The sequence below is a fragment of the Mesocricetus auratus genome, unplaced genomic scaffold, assembly GCF_017639785.1.
Source record: "Mesocricetus auratus isolate SY011 unplaced genomic scaffold, BCM_Maur_2.0 Super-Scaffold_100676, whole genome shotgun sequence".
In the NCBI taxonomy this organism is placed as follows: Eukaryota; Metazoa; Chordata; class Mammalia; order Rodentia; family Cricetidae; genus Mesocricetus; species Mesocricetus auratus.
This window is the reverse complement of record NW_024429266.1, coordinates 180,795,506-180,814,844: the sequence shown is the minus strand read 5'-3', so window position 1 is coordinate 180,814,844 and position 19,339 is coordinate 180,795,506. Positions and strand designations below refer to the sequence as shown.

At 40.1% G+C, this 19,339-nt stretch overlaps 1 protein-coding gene across 3 annotated transcripts in view; it reads right to left on the bottom strand.

Annotated features, from left to right (window-relative positions):
• Nucleotides 1–19,339, bottom strand: part of LOC101829946 (cat eye syndrome critical region protein 2 homolog) — a 111,731-nt gene that overhangs the window by 38,678 nt on the left and 53,714 nt on the right. For all 3 annotated transcript variants that reach the window (XM_021224740.2, XM_021224739.2, XM_013110519.3), the window contains exon 2: nt 11,696–11,790. In XM_021224740.2, the coding sequence (XP_021080399.1) occupies nt 11,696–11,790 (95 nt within the window). The remainder of the gene's footprint in view (nt 1–11,695; nt 11,791–19,339) is intronic.

Sequence of the window (19,339 nt, the reverse complement as noted above, 5' to 3'; positions counted from 1 at the left end):
AAAAATTAACTTTATGAGGATGATTGAGACCCATAAAGAGGAAATGAAAATCTCCCTTAAAGAAATGAAGGAAAACACAAACAAAAAAAAATTGGAAGATAAACAAATCCCTTAAAGAAAACCAGTAAAAAGCAAACAAGTGAAGGAAACAATTCAAGACTTGAAATCTGAAATAGAGACAATAAAGAAAATACAAACCGAGGGAATCCTGAAAATGAAAAATCTGGGTAAATGATCAGGAACCACAAATATAAACAATAAACAGAAAAATACAAAAGATGGAAGAGAGAATTTCAGGTGTTGAAGATAAAATAGAGGAAATAGATTCATCCAAGAAAAATTTAAATCCAACAAATCCTTAACACAAAACATGCAGGAAATCTGGGACACCATGAAAAGACCGAACCTAAGAATAATTAGGGATAGAAGAAGTCTAACTCAAAGGCACAGAAATACATTCAACAAAATCATAGAAGAAAACTTTCCCAACTTAAAGAAGGACACACTTATGAAAATAAAAGGCTTACAGAACACCAAGTAGACTGGACCCCCTTCCCCAAAAAAAGTCCCTTGTCACATAATAATCAAAACAATAGACATACAGAATAAAGAAGGACTATTAAGAACTACAAAAGAGAAATGCCAGGTAACATAACGTTAGGCCTATCCACAAACCCAGGCCTGCACAAAGTACTAGAAGGAAAAAAGCCAACAAGGGAATCACCTTAATCCACAAGAACACAGGAAATAGATGAGCTTACAACAGCAAATCCCAAAGAAGGGAACAGAACATACAATGCCATCACCAACAATAAAAAACAAAAATAACAGGAACTAGCAATCTCTGGTAATTAATATCCATTAATATAAATGGTCTCAATTCACCTAATAGATGGATACGAAACAGAACTCATCCTGCTGCTGCATACAAGAAACACACCCCAACCTCACAGACAGACATTACTTCAGAGTACAGGGGTTGAGGAAAGATTTTCCAATCAAATGGACCTAAGAAACAAGCTGGTGTAGCTATCTGAATATCTAACAAAATAGACTCCAACTAAAATCAATCAAAAAAGATAAAGAAGGGCATTTCATATTAATTACAGCAAAAATCCATCAAAAGGAAATCTCAATTCTAAACATCTATGCCCCAAACACAAGGGCTCCTGCATTTGTGAAGTAAACATTACTAAAGCTTAAACCACAAATCAATCAAGCCTCACACACTAACAGTGGGAGATGTCAACACCCCACTCTCTCACCACTGGATAGGTCTGCTAGACAGAGCTTTGCAGAGAAATACAGGAACTAACAGATGTTATGACTCAAATGGACTTAACATCTATAGAACAGTCTACCCAAACACAAAAGAATATACTTTTTAAAAAAAGATTTATTTATTCTGCATACAGTATTCTGCCTGCGTGTTACGTCTGCAGGCCAGAAGAGGGCACCAGGTCTCATTATAGATGGTTGTGAGCCACCATGTGGTTGCTGGGAACTGAACTCAGGACCTTTGGAAGAGCAGTCTAAGCCATCTCTCCAGCCCCAAGAATATACTTTCTTTTCAGCACCTCATGGAACCTTCTCAAAAATGGACCACATACTTGTTAACAAAGCAAACCTCAACAGATACAAAGAAATTAGAATAAACACCTGTACCCTATTGGATGACCACAACTTAAAGTTAGAATTAAACAGTAACATTTATTTCAGAAAACCCATGAACACATGGAAATTGAACAATGATCAACTGAACCACCAATGGGCCAAGAATTACGGAAAGAAATTAAATACTTCCTAAAATTTAATGAAAATGACCTCACAACATACCCAAACATACGGGACACAATGAAAGCAGTGCTAAAAGGAAAGTTCATAGCACTAAATGCACACATAAAGAAGCTGGGGGGAAAAAAATCCCACACTAGTGAATTAACAGAACTGAAAGCACTAGAACAAAAAGAAGCAAACTCATCCAGAAGGAGTCAACAGCAAGAAATAGTCAAATTGAAGGCTGAAATCAATAAAATAGAAACAAAGAAAACAATGCAAAGAATCAATCAGACAAAGACTTGGTTCTTTAAGAAATTCAACAAAATAGACAAACCTTTATCCAAGTAACCAAAATCAGAGACAGAATATCTAAATTAACAAAATCAGCAACAAAAAGGGGGACATAAAAACAGATGCTGAGAAAATCCACCCACCACAACCAAGTTAAGATTTATCCCAAAGTGTGAGTTCGAGGCTGGGCTGGACCGACAGTCTCCAAAACAACACAGAGAAACCTTGTCTCGTAAAAACAAAACAAACAAAACAAACAAACAAACAAAAATCATCCCAAAGATGCAGGGCTAATTCAACATACGAAAATCCATCAATGTAATCCACCATATAAACAAACTGAAAGAAAAAAAAACCCACATGATCATCTCAGCAGATGCTGAAAAGCCTTGAATAAAATTGGACACCCGTTCAAGATAAAGGTCTTGGAGAGAATAGGGATACAAGGAACATACCTGAACATAATAAAGGTAATATACAGTAACCCAACAGTCAATATAAAAACTAAATGGAGAGAAACTCAAAGCAATCCCACTGAAATCAGGAACAAGACAAGGCTTTCCACTCTCTCCATATCTATTCTACATAGTATTCAAAGTTCTAATTAGAGTAATAAGACAAAAGGAGAACAAGAGGATACAAACTGGGAAAGTCAAACTCTCGCTATTTGCTGATGATATGACAGTTTACATATGTAACACCAAAAATTCTACCAGAACTCCTACAATTGATAAACACCTTCAGTAATGCAACAGGATACAAGAGTAACTCAAAAATATCAGTAGCTCTCTCCTACATACAGATGATAAATGGGTTGAAAAATCAGAAAACATCACCCTTTACAATAGCCACAAATAACATAAAATATTTTGGGGTAACTCTAACCAAACTAGTAAAAGACCTTCCAATCTTTAAGGAACGAAATTAAAGAAGATATCAGAGCATGGAAAGATCTTCCAAGCTCTTGGACAGGTAGGATCAACATAGTAAAAAATGGCAATCCTACCAAAAAATAATCAACAGATTCAATGCAATCCCGATCAGAATCCCAGCACAATTCTTCACAGACCTTGAAAGAACAATACTCAACTTCATATGGAAAAACAAAAAACCCAGGATAGCCAAACAATCCTGTAAAATAAAGGATCATCTGGGGTCACCATCCCTGACTTCGCCTTCTGCTATAGAGCTAGTGATGAAAACAGCTTGGTATTGGCATAGAAACAGACAGGTGGACCAATGGAATAGAATCAAATACCCTGATAGCAACCCATATACCTATCAACATCTAATTTTTGACAAAGAAGCTAAAAATATAAAATGGAAAAAAGAAGGCATATTTAACAAATGGTGCTGGTATAACTAGCTGTCCACATGAAGAAGAATGCAAATAGATCCATATCTATCACCAGCCACAAAACTCAAGTTGAAATGGATCAAAAACTTCAATATAAATCCATCCACACTGAACCTCATGTAAGGGAAAGTGGGAAATGCACTTTAATGCATAGGCACAGGAGACCATGTTCTAGAACACCAGTAGCACAGACATGGAGAGCAAAAATTAATAAATGGGACCTCCTGAAACTGAGAAGCTTCTGTAAAGCAAAGAACATGGTCAACAAGACAAAAATGGCTCCCTACCAAAGCGGAAAAGATCTTCACCAACCCCACATCTGACAGAGGATTCATCTCCAAAATATACAAAGAACTCAAGAAATTAAAAAATGGGTTACAAAGATTACAACACACTGAGGGCACAAAATTTTCCAATTAAGAACGCATGCTGCCGGGCGTTGGTGGCACACGCCTTTAATCCCAGCACTCGGGAGGCAGAGGCAGGCGGATCTCTGTGAATTCGAGGCCAGCCTGGTCTACAGAGAGAGATCCAGGACAGCCTCCAAAAACAATACAGAGAAACCCTGTCTCGAAAAACCAAAAAAAAAAAAAAAAAAAAAAGACCGCATGCTATTCAGTAATTTATTTACATTTTCTACTTTCAGCTTTCCCTCTTACCACTTGAGACCCCCTACTCCAAAGTCATGGCTATAAATCATGACTGAAGCCCTTTCTCAAGGACTGACTCAGGATCCAGAGGTATGGAGTACATTGATGATGAAGTTGCTACTGTCATCAGGAACTACTTTCACATGTGAACATATATATTCATTATGTGTAACTATCATTCGTCTTAACTGAAGCATGATGCATTAATGTGTTCCACATGCATACATGTAGGGACACATAATTGCCTGCATACTTGTTACTTATGTGTATATATGGATGCTCCTGTTTAGTTCTTGTGTGTGTGTGTGTCTCTCTGTCTGTCCCTGTCCCTCCATATACCCTTAAATGCCTTTCGGGGCTTTAAAAAGTCTCTGTGTCATTATTTGGGGGCTGGTATGCCAAAAGAAAAGTCCAACTACAGGTTAACACACACACACACACTGCTATGTATATGTGCATATATATGTGTGTATATATATATATTATATACAACATACACAAGTTGCTAGGAATGTGAAGAATATCATTCCCTTGGTAATAAATAAATTCCTTTATAAGTATAACTTGCTTTCAAGATTAGATTCCTAGCACTCAGGCGGCAGCTTACAACTGTCTATAATTAAAGTTCAAGGGATCTGGTGCCCTTCCTTATCCTCCACAAGAATCTGTAATATGTAATTACTTAAACTCATATAGACTCACACATATACACAGAATTCCTCATGATCAAAAAATACTCTCACTGGTAGCACATAACACATAGAAATGAAAACAGATCCACACAAAAGTATCCACATAAACTCACAACAGCACAATTCCCACCAGTCAAAAACAGAAACTATGTGTATGATTGACCCTGAACTGATGAGCAGAGGACTAAAAGGTATATTGATACAACAAGCCATTATCTGACTGTAAAAAGAAATGAAGTAACCAAGGCCTTGCACCTGAGAGGAGGATGATTGCCTAGATCAGTACTTCTCAACCTTCCTAATGCTGCAACCCTTTAATACAGTTCTTCATAATAGACGTGGCCCCCAACCATAAATTATTTGTTTCTACCTTACAACTGTTTTGCTACTGTTATGAATTGTAATGTAAATAACTGACAATGCAACCCCTGTGAAAGGGTTATTCGACCTCCAATGGGGTAGTGACCCGTAGCTTGAGAACCTCTACCTAGATTAGGGACAGCCTTTGCTGTATGGTGAGTTGCAGGTCAGTTGCACTTTTTTATTTATTTCTTTTTGGGCTGGAGATTCACGATAAAATATAGAAAACTACTGAAAATATTTTAGCACAAATAATAAAAACCCAAGACAGACAGTGGGTTTATTGCTGAAGATGAGAAAAACACAGTGCAGCCACTAGCTCTTACCTCTACCTCAGACCAAAGGGGCAATTCTGTCCTCAGATCGCATCTCTAGACTCAACTGCTTCTCCAACTGCACTGCTCTCCACCAAACGTCAGCCTGCCCTCTGCTGCTGTCTCCTCCGGCCTTATATTCTTCTCTAGTGCTGGGATTAAAGGTGTATCATCTTTGGGATCAAAGGTGTGAGCTCTGCTTCTCTTTCAGATGGATTCATTTTTGGGTAGCCCAGGGTGGCCTTGAACTCACAGGGATTTTAAAGGTGTGGTCATCACTGCCTGTCCCCTAAGGCTAACTAGTGGCTTAGATCTGCACTCTGATCTTCAGGCAAGCATTATTAGGGCATAAACAAAATATCACCACACATTACAATTAAGTGAAATTAAGTAGTCCAATACTAAAGAATATTGCATGATTTTACTATTTGTAAGATCCCTAAGGTTGGAAATATGGCTTATAAGAAAGAGCACATAGTGCCTTTTTAAAGTACCCAAGTTTACTTCTCAAGCTCCCTCGTCAGGCAGCTAATAACTGCCTGTAACTCCAGCTCTAAGGGAATCTAACACCTCTGGTTCCTTCAAGCTCCTGCACGCATGAATGCATACAAATTTAATACTAAAAACAAAAAAAAATTTTTTTAAGTACCCAGGATAGTCTAATCTATCCTGATAAACAAGTAGAAGAGTGATGCTGACAATTGAGGGTGGGGTTAACTAATGAGGCTAGGTTGGGGGGAGTGAAAAAAGCATTCTGTGATACTATGATGGCTTCAGAGTTTATATTATAGTCCAAATCAATGAATTATACATTCAAGTCCAGAAGAAGCAGCGGATAAATAACCAAATCAAAGTAAATGGAAAGAGATCGGAGGATGGCTCAGTGGAAAAGTGCTTGCTGCACAGGCATGAGAACCTAGTTTTGAACCCCTAACACCTACATAAAAACTGGGTAGGGTGTGATGTGTGGAAGTTTAGCAATAGGAGAGGAAGTGTGGAGGCAGGTAGATCCTGGAGCTGCTACCCTGGCAGTCTGAACCAGCATGTGCCAAGTTCAGAGAGACACTGTCTCAGTGAGTAAATACATCCTTGCTATACATACAAGAGGACAGAGTTTGTATCCCCAGCACCCACCTGATATGGGATGTTCTTCTATACTGGGAATGTGTTGATTTTATTGGTTGAAGAAGAAAGTTGTTTTGGTCAATGACCAGGCAGAATATATCTACGCTGGAAATCCAAAGAGAGTACAAAGAATAAAGAAGGTGGGGTGAAGGAGATACCATGCAGCATTGGGGAAGGAAGGTAGGAGGTAACAAGCCACAAGCCTCATGGTAAAATACTGAATAAGATAAATGGGTTAATTTAATCATGAGAGATACTATGTCTGAGCCACTGGCAGAACTGGAACTGAGTTACAGACAGGTGTAAGTTGCCATGTGGATGCTGAGAATTGAATCTGGGTCCTCTGAAAGGGCAGCCACTGCTCTTAACAACTGAACCATCTCTCCAGCCCCCTACAGAACTTAATGGCGGTTATTTTTATGCTACTTATATACACTACTGCTTTAATCCTATCTTCACTCTAACAGAAGTTATTTTCAATCCAGTACTCAAGTATTCTAATCTACTTCCCAATGCAGAAGAGAAAGAAACGAAAGAGGACTAGCTCCTGTTAAAATATTTACTTAATGGGCAAGGCCCATAACCAGAATAGTAATTTGAAGTTGATATGGAGGAAGACCAGGAAGCACTGCAAGGAACACGTTACTGATATTTCAATTTTTGCATTGAGAAAGAAAATGACAGAATATTCAAAAATGAAACAAACTAAAGAAACTGAGTATACATCAAGTTTACAAAACAGTAAACAAGTGGCACCATACAAGTAGTACTACAGGTGTGGCCTGGGTCAGCAGGGCAACACTACCTGTGCCTAAAACACACACCGAATCCCAGACCCAACTCCAGGCTGCTTTGATGACCCAGCCCATGCAAGACATTCCCTCACATGCTACTCTGGGAATTCATCCTGATTTTCCACATCCCAGTTTTCCTCATTTTATATTTACAAAACTAAGTCATGGGTAATGTTTCTGCAGAGTACTCTATTTGTACAACCTTTTATATGTGGGAGGCTCACCTGCTAGGAGTCTCGCAGGGGCCGCTAGAGCTGCTGTACAATTACAGCGTTGCTGTCCTAAAAGTTCAACCAACCTCTCCTACTTGGGAGTAGATCCTACTACACTCAACTACCCACACAATCCTTGAAGAACCATTTTCCAGTATAGCCCCTCCACCCCCACCCCAGTGACAGAGATCAAATGCAAGACTCCAAAATGCTAGGTGAGTCCTCTATCACTGAGCTACTCAAGTTTTAAAAACAACACTTAGTTAGCAATAAACAAATTCCTGAACATCCTTCCTCATCTTGAGGCAAGAAGCTGGACAATTAGGGATGTGACCTGAAAACTTTTGAACCAAGGCTTTATTCTTTTAAGACAGAATTTCTAAACAAAATCAATCTAATTAGACTAAAGAGTCTCACTAGGTTCCACTGTGGTCTTCAGAAAGCTCAGCTTAGTTAAATGAGATGATAATCCCAGTACCCAGAAGGCAGAGGCAGGCAGATCTCTGTTGAGTTCCATCCAGGTTAGCCTTGTCTACAAAGTGAGTTCCAAGACAGCTATGACTGTTACACAGTGAAACCCTGTGTACTAACAAACAAAAAACTCTGCCAAAACCAAAAAAGGGGAGGGGGGGCACTGGATATCTTGGGTGTATATACACTTGCTTTGCTATAATTTCCTCAGCTACAAAAACAGAACTCCAAGCACAATGGTCCATGCCTGTAACCCATGACTCGGGAGGCTGAGGCAGAAGGACTGCAGTGGGTCAGAGGCTAGCCAGGTGTACTCTATCTCACTCTTCCTCTGGGGTAGGAGAGGAAAAGTACTACATGTTAACTGAAGTGCTCTGTATGGTTATAACTCTAAATTGCATTAAATTTGAGATTTAAAAAAAACCCCTCCTAATGCAGAGACATAATTCAAGGAGGTGTGAATGTAGGTAAAATGACAGTAATGTAAGACAGTGTATTTTTCACCAGTGGAAATCAGGCATTTTCACATCACTGTTCCAAATACTGCAGAGGCACCTCAAAGTAAACATTTGTGTTCATCAATAGTTGTAGACAGTAATGCTAAGAAATTAGAACTGCTGCTAGAGTTTGTAATTTAAGTACCAAAAACAGTGGGCACATGATACTCCAGTGCTCAAATTCAAATCATCCTACACAGCCAGCTGGAGTCCAGCCTGAGCTTCATAAGACTCTGTAAAAAGGACCCAGAAACTATGGCCCAATGTGGATTGATGTGATGTCTAGATTTTGGGGTGTGTGTGTGCGTGTGCGTGTGTGTGCGCTTAAATAGCCTGAGAGTTAAGAGTGGTTTTTATGTTTTTGAATAACATTTTAAAGACTTTAAAGCATATTATATTTTATGTTTTTGGGTGTTAGACATTAGCTTAGGGTGGCAAAGAAAGAGCACCATTTCAACTGAAGTGTTTCAACAAGGCAAATTTTACTCTTGATCAAGAGGGTATGCTCAAGAAGAGGGAACACACCTAGATAGGATGTGAATTTGGTTTTTTACTCTAAGGAAGATGGTGACTGATTGTCTTTCTCCATTGAGGGGGAGGGGAGAAGGGTTCCTGGGTCTCACTCTAGCTCAGGCTGGCCTTAAGCTCTTCAGAAGCCTCTTGTCTTAGCCTACACAGTGCTAGGATAGATGTGAGCCACTATATCCAGATGTATTCTTATTCCTATGCATACAATGAAGTAACTGTCTACTTGCAATGATAAAAAAAAAAATCAAAAGGTAATTAGTGCAGATCCCCTGCCCTCATCCCAACATAACTGTACATTCCAGGAAAGCCAGTGAAGTATTCTGCTTAGACCACTAATAGTTCTAAAATACACCATTGTCCAGAGCTAATGGAAATTAGTGAGAAACCCTCAAGGTTCAAATTCAAACTCATTTCAAAAAGAAAACAGAGCCACTTCTGTTGTGGGCACTCTGCTGATTTGTTAACAAAAATCTTTATAAAAACATTTGCTGACTTTTCTTTAATGTGTATTTTTTGTTTTACCTGCATGCGTGGCTCTGCACCAAGTGCATGCCTAATGCCTGAGGAGGCCAGAAGAGGGAATCAAATGCCCTAGAATTGGGAGTTACAGACACCTGTGATCCACTGTGAATGCTGGGGATCAAACCTGGGTCCTCTGAACCTGTAAGCCATAACTGCATCCTTCCCATTAATAAATCTCAAGTGGGCATTAAAATGTCTACCTAACAGACTGGGTTATCTGATAATCAAATCACATTTTGGGAAAAGGAAAAATCATTGCTATAATGAACATAACTGTAGCTATGAAAATGGATAACCACATACAAGTGATTACATGTGTGTTTTTAAAATGAACGAATGCTACTGGAAGTGGTAGAGCATGCCTTTTAGTCCCACCGTGACTTTGGAGGCGAAGGCAGGTGGAATGAACACAAGTTTGAGGTCAGCCATTGCCACAGTGAGGAAGAGGAGGTGGTGGTGGTGGTGGTAATGTTCATTTTAATCTCTGACTAAACCAACACACAATTTAGCATGTATGCATTAAGTATGACATTTAAACTACTATTCCACACCTACTTTACTCCAGATGGACATTACACAAACATAAAGCAATGCTCTTAAATCTATGGACTATTATGGAGACAAGAGCAGAACAGCTGATCCCAAGCACACATCCCAAAAAGAAAGTTTCCAACAATGCCTAAGACAGAGCAAACCTGACTTCCTCACACATGAGCTAGTGATGTCACTCCTGAGTTCAAAGAATTAACCCTCCAGCTTACTAATCTACAAAATTTCACCCAAAAGTCAGCATAGCACATCTTGGCAGATATATCACTAAAATATATCCACCACACAGGCTGACATGGAAAGCCAGAAAACTATATTCAGGATGACACAGCTAGGTGTGGTATCATGTCTGTAAATCTAGCACTCATGTCATCCTGAACTAGAGACAACCAAGTTCAGGGCCAGCCTTGGCTACCCAAGAAGTTCAAGGTCAGGCCGTAACTCTCAGACTGACAGTCTGAATAACACACCACTGTCCACCTCTCTCAGCCAATATGAACATTTCCTTGAACATTAACTTCAGGCCTAGCTTACCAACTAGCACACTGGATTCACTATAACAAAATGATGCAGCACACAATTTTTTAAAATAAAAATAAATTATACTTTCAAATTATTTATTTATGTGGATGTCTGTGCACATGCCCACATAGGCCAGAAGAGGGCATCAGAGTCCTTGGGGCATCATAAGAGGCTGTATGCCACACAAATTTGCATCCTTAATAGCAGTAAGTGCTCTCAAGCACTGACCCACCTTTCCCGTCACCTTTAACTATCTGAAAAGCACAAACTGAACTCCTACATGGTTTCAAAGGGCCAAGAGACTAGGACAGCAGGGTAACTGGCTTTTTTGTTGAGTTTGTCCTATTTTGTTTTAACTTGGATCAAATCAAAGAAAATCTGGATGATCCATGTCTATAGCTCAGCAGCTACCTGAGAATCTGAAGCAGGGAGATCTCATGAGCTCATGAGTTCTATGCCAGCCTGGGCAACACAGAGAGACCCAATCTCAAAACAAAGCCAAGCTCAGAAAAGAGCCCTTACTGGGAAGCTCTGTGTCTGTCACACAGGTAACATCTACTCCAAAATTCTACACATCTCAAAGGTGTCAAAGAGCTATCTGCTTGGCAGTTACAGCAGAAAGGAGCACAGAGACTCTGAGTTAATTCTGTTACTGTACTAGTTTTGAGAACAACAGAATATTTGAAGGCCCCAGGAATATAATAAGATCTGATTTTACTTTGTTAGGCAGTTATTTTGCCAATAGGCCAAGAGAGAAGAAATTCTAAGGCCGGGAGGTGGTGGCGCACGCCTTTAATCCCAGAGAGAAAGAAGAAATTCTGCACTCAAAGTAGCCAGTATAACAGGATGACATTTGTTGGTAAACATAAACTCAAGAATTATAATAAAAAATTAACATAAGGGCTGTGAATGCACTTGCAGACAGAGTCTACACTGTTATGTATTGGCCAATGCTGGGTTCGTATTTGTCACAGGAGAGTGGAGCCACCATGAATTCCCTATGCAAGAAATATTAAGATCAGCATTACTCACGTGATATCCCTTCGTTGATAGCAGCCCTGAAGCAGGCAGGCAATCAGATCACTGATAAACTCCGAGTCATCTCTGTGAAGAGCTGCCTCTAACTCCTGAGAGAGGAGGGAGAGAGAAATAGATCAGAGATCTGTTTAAATGCACTGTCCCTCCAGCACCAGGCTGCAAGCAACAGAATGGTTAGTGGAAATAAAGGACTGTCATAAACAACGCTGCTCTTCTTCCCATGTATACTTTCAGAAGGATAATTTAGCATTCTAGTTTATTTCTTCCATTACTTCTTACATCTGCATCTTTCACATCCTTCATATTAGAAGAAATATACAAGCATATTTTTTATGAACTGGTGCTAATTATATAATCAAAGAACTTGATAGGAAATGTTAGTGGGGGGCGGGGGCAAGACTGGAGGTTGATGGTGAGCTGTCTTTTTCAATCACTTCTCCACCTTATTTTATAAGACAAAGTCTCATCAAAACGGGAGATTGCTAGACTGAACCTGCACCTCTACCTCCCCAGCACTAGGCACATAACTCCAAATCTGACTTGCTTACACGGGGAGATTAGAACTCAGGTCCTCATGCTTGCATAGCAAAGCACTTTACAGAATGAATCACCTCCTTGGTCCCTTGCTTCATGTTTTAATGACAATGAAGATTATAGAATCACCATACAAGTAATTATAAATTACTTCTCATTTACTCGACAGTATTATTAGATAACCCACCTGGCAACAGGCTTAAGGAACCACTAAGTTTTGAACAAAGCAGCACTGCGAGAATGCAGTGTGGCTCTACCTACAGGCCTGATAAAAAGCACGTTGGTGGGAGCTGGGCGGTGGTGGCGCACGCCTTTAATCCCAGCACTCGGGAGGCAGAGGCAGGCGGATCTCTGTGAGTTCGAGGCCGGGCTGGACCAACAGCCTCCAAAACAATACAGAGAAGCCCTGTCTCATAAGAACAAAAACAAACAAACCAAAAAAAAAAGCACGTTGGTGGGAAAAGATTGTTCTTACATCATCTGAAGTAACAACTGCTAATAATTTAATCCTAGGGGAGATGAATTTGCTTGCCCTGAAAGTTCAGGTGGACACTGCAGAAGACAGCTAATCTTCATACAGAACCTAGAAATTAAGAGATAGGCCAATGGACAAAAAGTAGCAGAGGGAAACATCAGTAATCTTATTTCTCTTCTCAACCTTCTAAAGCAAGAATGTTTTCAGAAGTGGTGGATATGCTCTAAGCCATCAGCTTTTATACAATCAAAGTTTACTTGCATTAAAACGGATTCCCAAGAGCCTGCTTCCAACTATTTTACCACTAGATCTACGGGGGGGGTATATCAAACTTTTGGGCACCTTACTTCGAATGCAAGACATATGATTTCTGATTTCAACACCAATTATATAGTATATAGGTTCATTTTCTCTCTCTTTAAGTCTTACTATAGAGAAATAATCAACTTTTTATGGAATCTTAACAAATTGTTCCATTTATTTAAAGCCATGAATTTGAAGTCTTTATTCTCAAAATGTAATAGGCTACCTGAGACTCTAAAATAAATAACAAAACCCAAAACAAATCATTACCAACAACAACAACAAAAGGGCTCACAGTTTAAACCTGTTCATAGAGGAAGATTCCAAAATAAATGGTCGGCTGTTCTAACAGTAGCTAAATCCTGGAAGCAAAAAGCTGTAGGCCATTCACTTGATAGGAAGTCAGAACCCAGAAGTGCTTAAGCTAGAAGGTCAAATACAGGCCATAATCTTCAATTCTCTCAATGGATAGCTAGACCTAGCAGAGCGCATCTGCAATTTCAATACTTGAGCAGAACAGAAGAACAGTCAAGGGTTACAATAGCAATATTATTTCCAAAACAAAAACCTAAAAGCAGTCTCAAAGAATGACTTTTCTAAGTCAGTAAATCAGTGGGCAGAGCCAAGGGTGCAAAGGGAAAAACCAGTTACCCAGCCCAGTATTCTTGGGCAAACAAAACTCCCTCTCCCTCATTACAGTCTTTATTTTATTTTTAAAAGGCTCAATGGTTCAGAGGGTAAATAAAGGCACTTGCTACCCAAGCCTGGTGACCTGATTTCCATCTCTGAAGCCCATGTGAAGGTGTCTTCTCCTCTACATACTCACACATAGTCATAATAATAATTTTAATTTTAAAAAAATGACGGCTCTCCTGCTCAGCATCCTGCCATTAGACCATGCTGACATCAGAGAATCAAGCACCCATGTGTGGTCAGCACAGCCCACACCAATCAGAAACAAGGACAGAAAATCTGCAGGAAGAGACAAACTTCTGAGGATTATAAAAGCCCAGACCCCAGGCCCCATCAGGTGCTGGTCTCCAACATACCTCAGTGCACAAGAGTCACATAGCAACAAGGGAACCCATCTAAGGAATGTGTGTCCCACCAGGCTCTCCTGCCTCTGGCCCTGGTGAATGTGGAGGGTCTGGTACCCTAGTTGACCTGGTTAAGCAAAGCTGAGGTCATAGCCAGCTAGGCTCTGTAGCTCTCATGTGCCATTGCTCTGGAGGAGCATCTGCTACGGAGCCAGCATCCACTTCTCTTTCCCCACTTGTGAATGTGGACATGGTAGCTTGCAGTGTACTAGAAACTTGTGCCGCCCCTACCCAAAGCTCAAGTGAGTTAACTGTCTCTAGATGTAGAGGTATCACTTAGAGCTAGACTGTTAGGTTGTTAAGATTCTTTTGCTGTGAGCAGTTTCCTTTTTTCTGGGGTGTAATGTGTAAGCAATAAACAGTACATCCAAAAAACAAAACTGAACAAAAAAACCTGACTGCCTATTTCTCTGTAATGAGTAAGTCACATTCAAGATACTTGTCTTTTACAAGTCTTCCTAGATGACTTTCACTTGGTGATCCTGCTGCCAAAATGCCATAGCTACATTAACATATTGTAACACACACTCTATAGGACTTACTATGTTCCTTTGTCCACCACATTGACTCAGACGAAACTCAATCAAGCACCACTCTTCCGTGCTGTGGATGGAGCTCAAGGCCTTCATTATAGACAAGTGTTCACCACTGAAATATATATTTATATATATACACACACACACCTACCTCTACTCACCTCCCCCCTTAATAACAACTTTTTAATTGATTCTTTGGGAATTTCACATCATGTACCCTAATCCTGCATACCTCACAGTCCCTCAATATCCCAAAAGAAAACACTCGCCCCAAATTTTTAATTGAAAACAAAACAACAACAAAACACCTCACTCTTCATCTTTCCCTCCTCTCCAACAACCTCTTCACCCACTTGGGCCTTGGTGGTAACAGGAGCCATGAACATCAACTCAGACCCTGGTTGCTGTAGGGCCAGAGACCCAGACATGGTCCTTGGCAGCAGCCCAACCCAGATGACACTATGGAACAGGTGGCAACACAAGCCACTCAGATCAGCATGGCCCTGGCGGAGGCACAGTCCTTGGACACCAACATAGGTTACAGTCTAGACCCCAGAGATCTGTGTGGCTTTTGGTGGCAACATGAGGTCATAGACATCAACACAGACCCTGACTGAGATACAGCCATGGATCCAGAAATGGCCCTACACTGTAGCATGGGATACTTGGGTCCTTTAATGTCACACTTCTACAAGACTTTTCCCCCAGAGAATTCTAGGGCAACAGTTATTAAGGCTAGGTTCTGCAGTACACACAATCCCAGCACCTAGGAAGCAGAGAAAGGCAAGCCAGAGCTACCCTTACCTTATCTCCTCCCACTCCCCAAATACTTAAATATAGTTGCTTTATCTCTCTCCAACAGGTAATGGTGAGTCCCAGCAGTTTGTAGCATTAAGCACAAAGACAGTGAAGCATGCCATTATCTCATTCTGTGGTGGGATGTATATAAGAATGTTGTAGGAGAAAACAGCAACAACAAAGAAGCCATTTTAATCCTGCTAAACAAAAGAACTGGCTTGGTTAACCTTTTCCATGCTAGTTTAATAATATAGAGTCTCAGACACCGAAAATAAAAAAGTTCTGGAGATGCACCACTAAAATGTGCACCCAAGCAGCAAGTAGTAAGGTAATACTGAACTGCACTTACAAATGGTTTCACAGAAAATGATCATTTAAACAGTCCAGTTTTAAAATTTGTTGCAACAATTTGAAGTATTTTTCTGTTGGGAATATATACTGAGTTGTTCCCTTTAAAGGTGTCTATCTTGGAAGTACAGTGATGACTCAGCAGTTAAGAGCACTAGCTGCTCTTCCAGAGGACCTGAGTTCAACCCCACAACCCATATGGCAGCTCATAACTGTCTGTACCTCCTGTTCCAAGGGAATCCAATGTTCTCACACAGACATACATGCAGGCAAAACACCAAATGCACATAAAATACAAATGAATACATTATATATATTGAAAAGGCGTCTATCTCCAATGACTGCTGTGATAAGGTGGACCGGCATGGTCCCTGACATATATTATAAACAGTACACATCATCTTCCTTACAATGACAGTCAACGCAAACACTAAAGAGATAAAACTATCTTCTTCAAAATTCACAAGTTCCTGAATAAAAATTGAAATTCTCTTTAACCCACAGTCCACTATGTCCATGTTCTAATAAAGCTGCCTGCAAAGAACTACTTGGAAATTCTGGTTATTCAAAGCTTTATTATTTGAGGTTTCAACCTACAGCTTAAGTCTTAAGACTGAGGCAGCAAGGAGCCTCCCAAAAATCTCCACCCCAACTTTTTTTTTCTTTTCTCACTTTCTCTCCAACTCTTTTGTATCTCCCTTTCACGGTGTGCAATGAACTGTGAGCACCGAAATCTGACCTTTGCCAAGATGCTTAGGGGCAGAAGAGGAAAGGAAGGGAAAGAGCAGAAAAGGCAGCAGATCGGCAGAGAGGGGAACCTTGTTCCCATCCACTCTGCAGCTTCAGAGAGTAGGTGAAGAGAGTAACAGGATTTGCCCCTCTTGCAGCTGGCGTCACAGCTCATTAGTGAAAAGTCTGATCAATGCCCCCCACCCGACACACACACTTTCCCTGCCCTGGAGAGCAAATCTTTCCAACATGCAGTGGCTGAGCGAGGGACAGACAGCCCACACTCCTGGGCAATGGAAGGGAATACAAAGAAGTGCTTAGCACACATTATAAAAAATATTCTTAACTATAACGACCTGCCTGCTTAACAAACACAAATTTGTGACTATAGACACTCTAATGACAGGGTATTACTAAATTCCTTTAGCATAATCTGTCATACACTTTACCTTCTCTTAAACAACACTGATATTTGTCTTGTATGCTATGTTCCTGTCCCTTGTGCAAATTTCCTTTAGTCTTACTAAAAGGGGTGGTAGAGAGAAAATTTTTCCTACTTCCAAGTAAGGATAAAGATCACAGATGTGCATAATTGCCAATCAATATCAATGGTTTTAGTTTATTAGAGACAGAAAAGAAACAAACAAAACCATTTAAAGAATAGACTGTCACATTTCTTTTTTAAGAGCTAAAATCCTTGTAATGTGCACAGGACCAAGGACAGTGTAGGATCTAGGTCAGATTTGCTTCTGTGTGGGAGCAGGACCACTTTTGCACAAAGGGGATGCACAGCAGGCTCCTTGAAGAGCTATCCCAGCTGCTGTCCAAGAGAGAATGCCTGGAGTGTAAGTTCCGAACACTGGTCTCCAGAAGGCACCTCTGACTTTGACAGCTGATGCTTTCTCACTTGGTATAAATTAATTTAATCCCAAAGGCATGTGCCATGCCAATTTAGACTGTAAAGTATAAATCAGATAGAATGCCTATAATAGTCAGGGACCTGAAACCAGCTACAAACACTTTTAGTTGGAAAAGCAGCTTATCCTGTGTGTTTCAAAAGGCTAAAGGTCTGTTTTGCTGTAATAATTTTTTCTCAACTTCCCATAAAATAGAACGGGTCCAAAATAGCTCCTTCCCTCAAAGTTGAACACAACTCTAAAATACCAATTTCACTGGGAAACATTAATTATATCAACAAACAAGTAAACCTAGGTAGAGTGTGACTTTCTGTAAACCTGTGATACTTCAGAGTTACAAAGGGAGGAGAGAGGAGGAGAGCAGGGAGGAGCAGGAGATTCCTGAGGTCAGAAAGCTTCCTACTTACCATGTTCCAGGTGACTAGCAGGGCCATCCAGAAAAACACCAGTAGGTAGAAGAGTGAAATTTTTAAATAAGATGATAAACAAACACATAACGGATAGAGAAAGTGATTCAGTGGATTAAGAGTGGTTGCTACACACTCTCTGATCCCTGCATCCATATAAACAGCTGGGTGCCTTTTGACCACACAACTTGTAACCTCAAGGGTTTTGAGGTGGGGGTGCATAAAGATTGTTGGTGTTTGATGGAGAGAAGAGAAGAGAAGAGAAGAGAAGAGAAGAGAAGAGAAGAGAAGAGAAGAGAAGAGAAGAGAAGAGAAGAGAAGAGAAGAGAAGAGAAGAGAAGAGATCAACTGGAAAGAAATTAACTAGGTCATTGAAGACATGCTCCTGAAGGGATATTGAAACCTAACCCTCCACTCTCACCCAATCTCACCCCACCTCCCTTCTTGATTCTCTTTGCTTCCCAGCTGCCATGTGGTAGAGTTCCCAAATAGGTGTCCCTGATGTGATCTATCAGGACACCATAAGCTCAAAGACAAATAACAAATAGTTTAAACCATTGACCAAAGTAAGTAATTTTTCCCTTTTAAGTTGGGTTATCTTAGACTTGTTACAGAGATAGAACATTAAAGTTAATTAACCCCTATAGTATGAGCTCTCTTTGAAAAAAGATTATCAGAATCCAAAGGGGATAGACTTCATGCTATCAATAGTGCAAAATCTGAAAATAAAGAACTTGCCGGTGTTTATCCCACCTCGCCCTTGGGGAGAGACAATGAAGATATTTTGTTGTGGGGGACAAATATTTCATCAGCCCTGGAAAAAATTATTCCCTCCAGACTGGGTTAGCTGGTGGATCTTGGTTTTAAGAACCTGGTGTGTGCTGTATTGCAACTATGAACATTGAATCCATGAAAGGTGACCTACATAATTTTAAAAATATTAAAGTTATTCTGACATTTGAGACCTACGGACACTGCCAAAATTTTCAACCTACAAAGCTGAGGGGCTAGAATTAGTAATCTGAAATCAAGAATAACAGGACACTAGAATGAGAATTTGGAGGCAATGGGGGGGCACATAAGGCAAACAGGTACAATTTTGTTAGGAAACAGATAAAGAAGGAGAAAGAAAAGGACACAAACGGAGCTTCCTCAACATAAGTTCAGGTTCCAAAGTCAGTGTTAACACTTAGCAAACCTACAGTGAAGGTGCTAACATTTCCCCCAACTTTTTTGGCTTTTTTCAGCCTCATTCAATAATGACTATACCTTGGGTCACACATTAAATATACAAAAGCTGGGAAACAAATTCTCTGTAATTTTGATAGCCAACACTATAAAGCAAAAATGGCCTCACAAAATCTTAATTATGCAGCCGGGCAACTTTGACCTCCACGTGTATACATACTACTTGTTTGTCCAGAGTCACCCCCTACATCCAGCACAGCAATAAACAAACAATAAATACTAAAACTGAAAGCCAAAATAATCCTT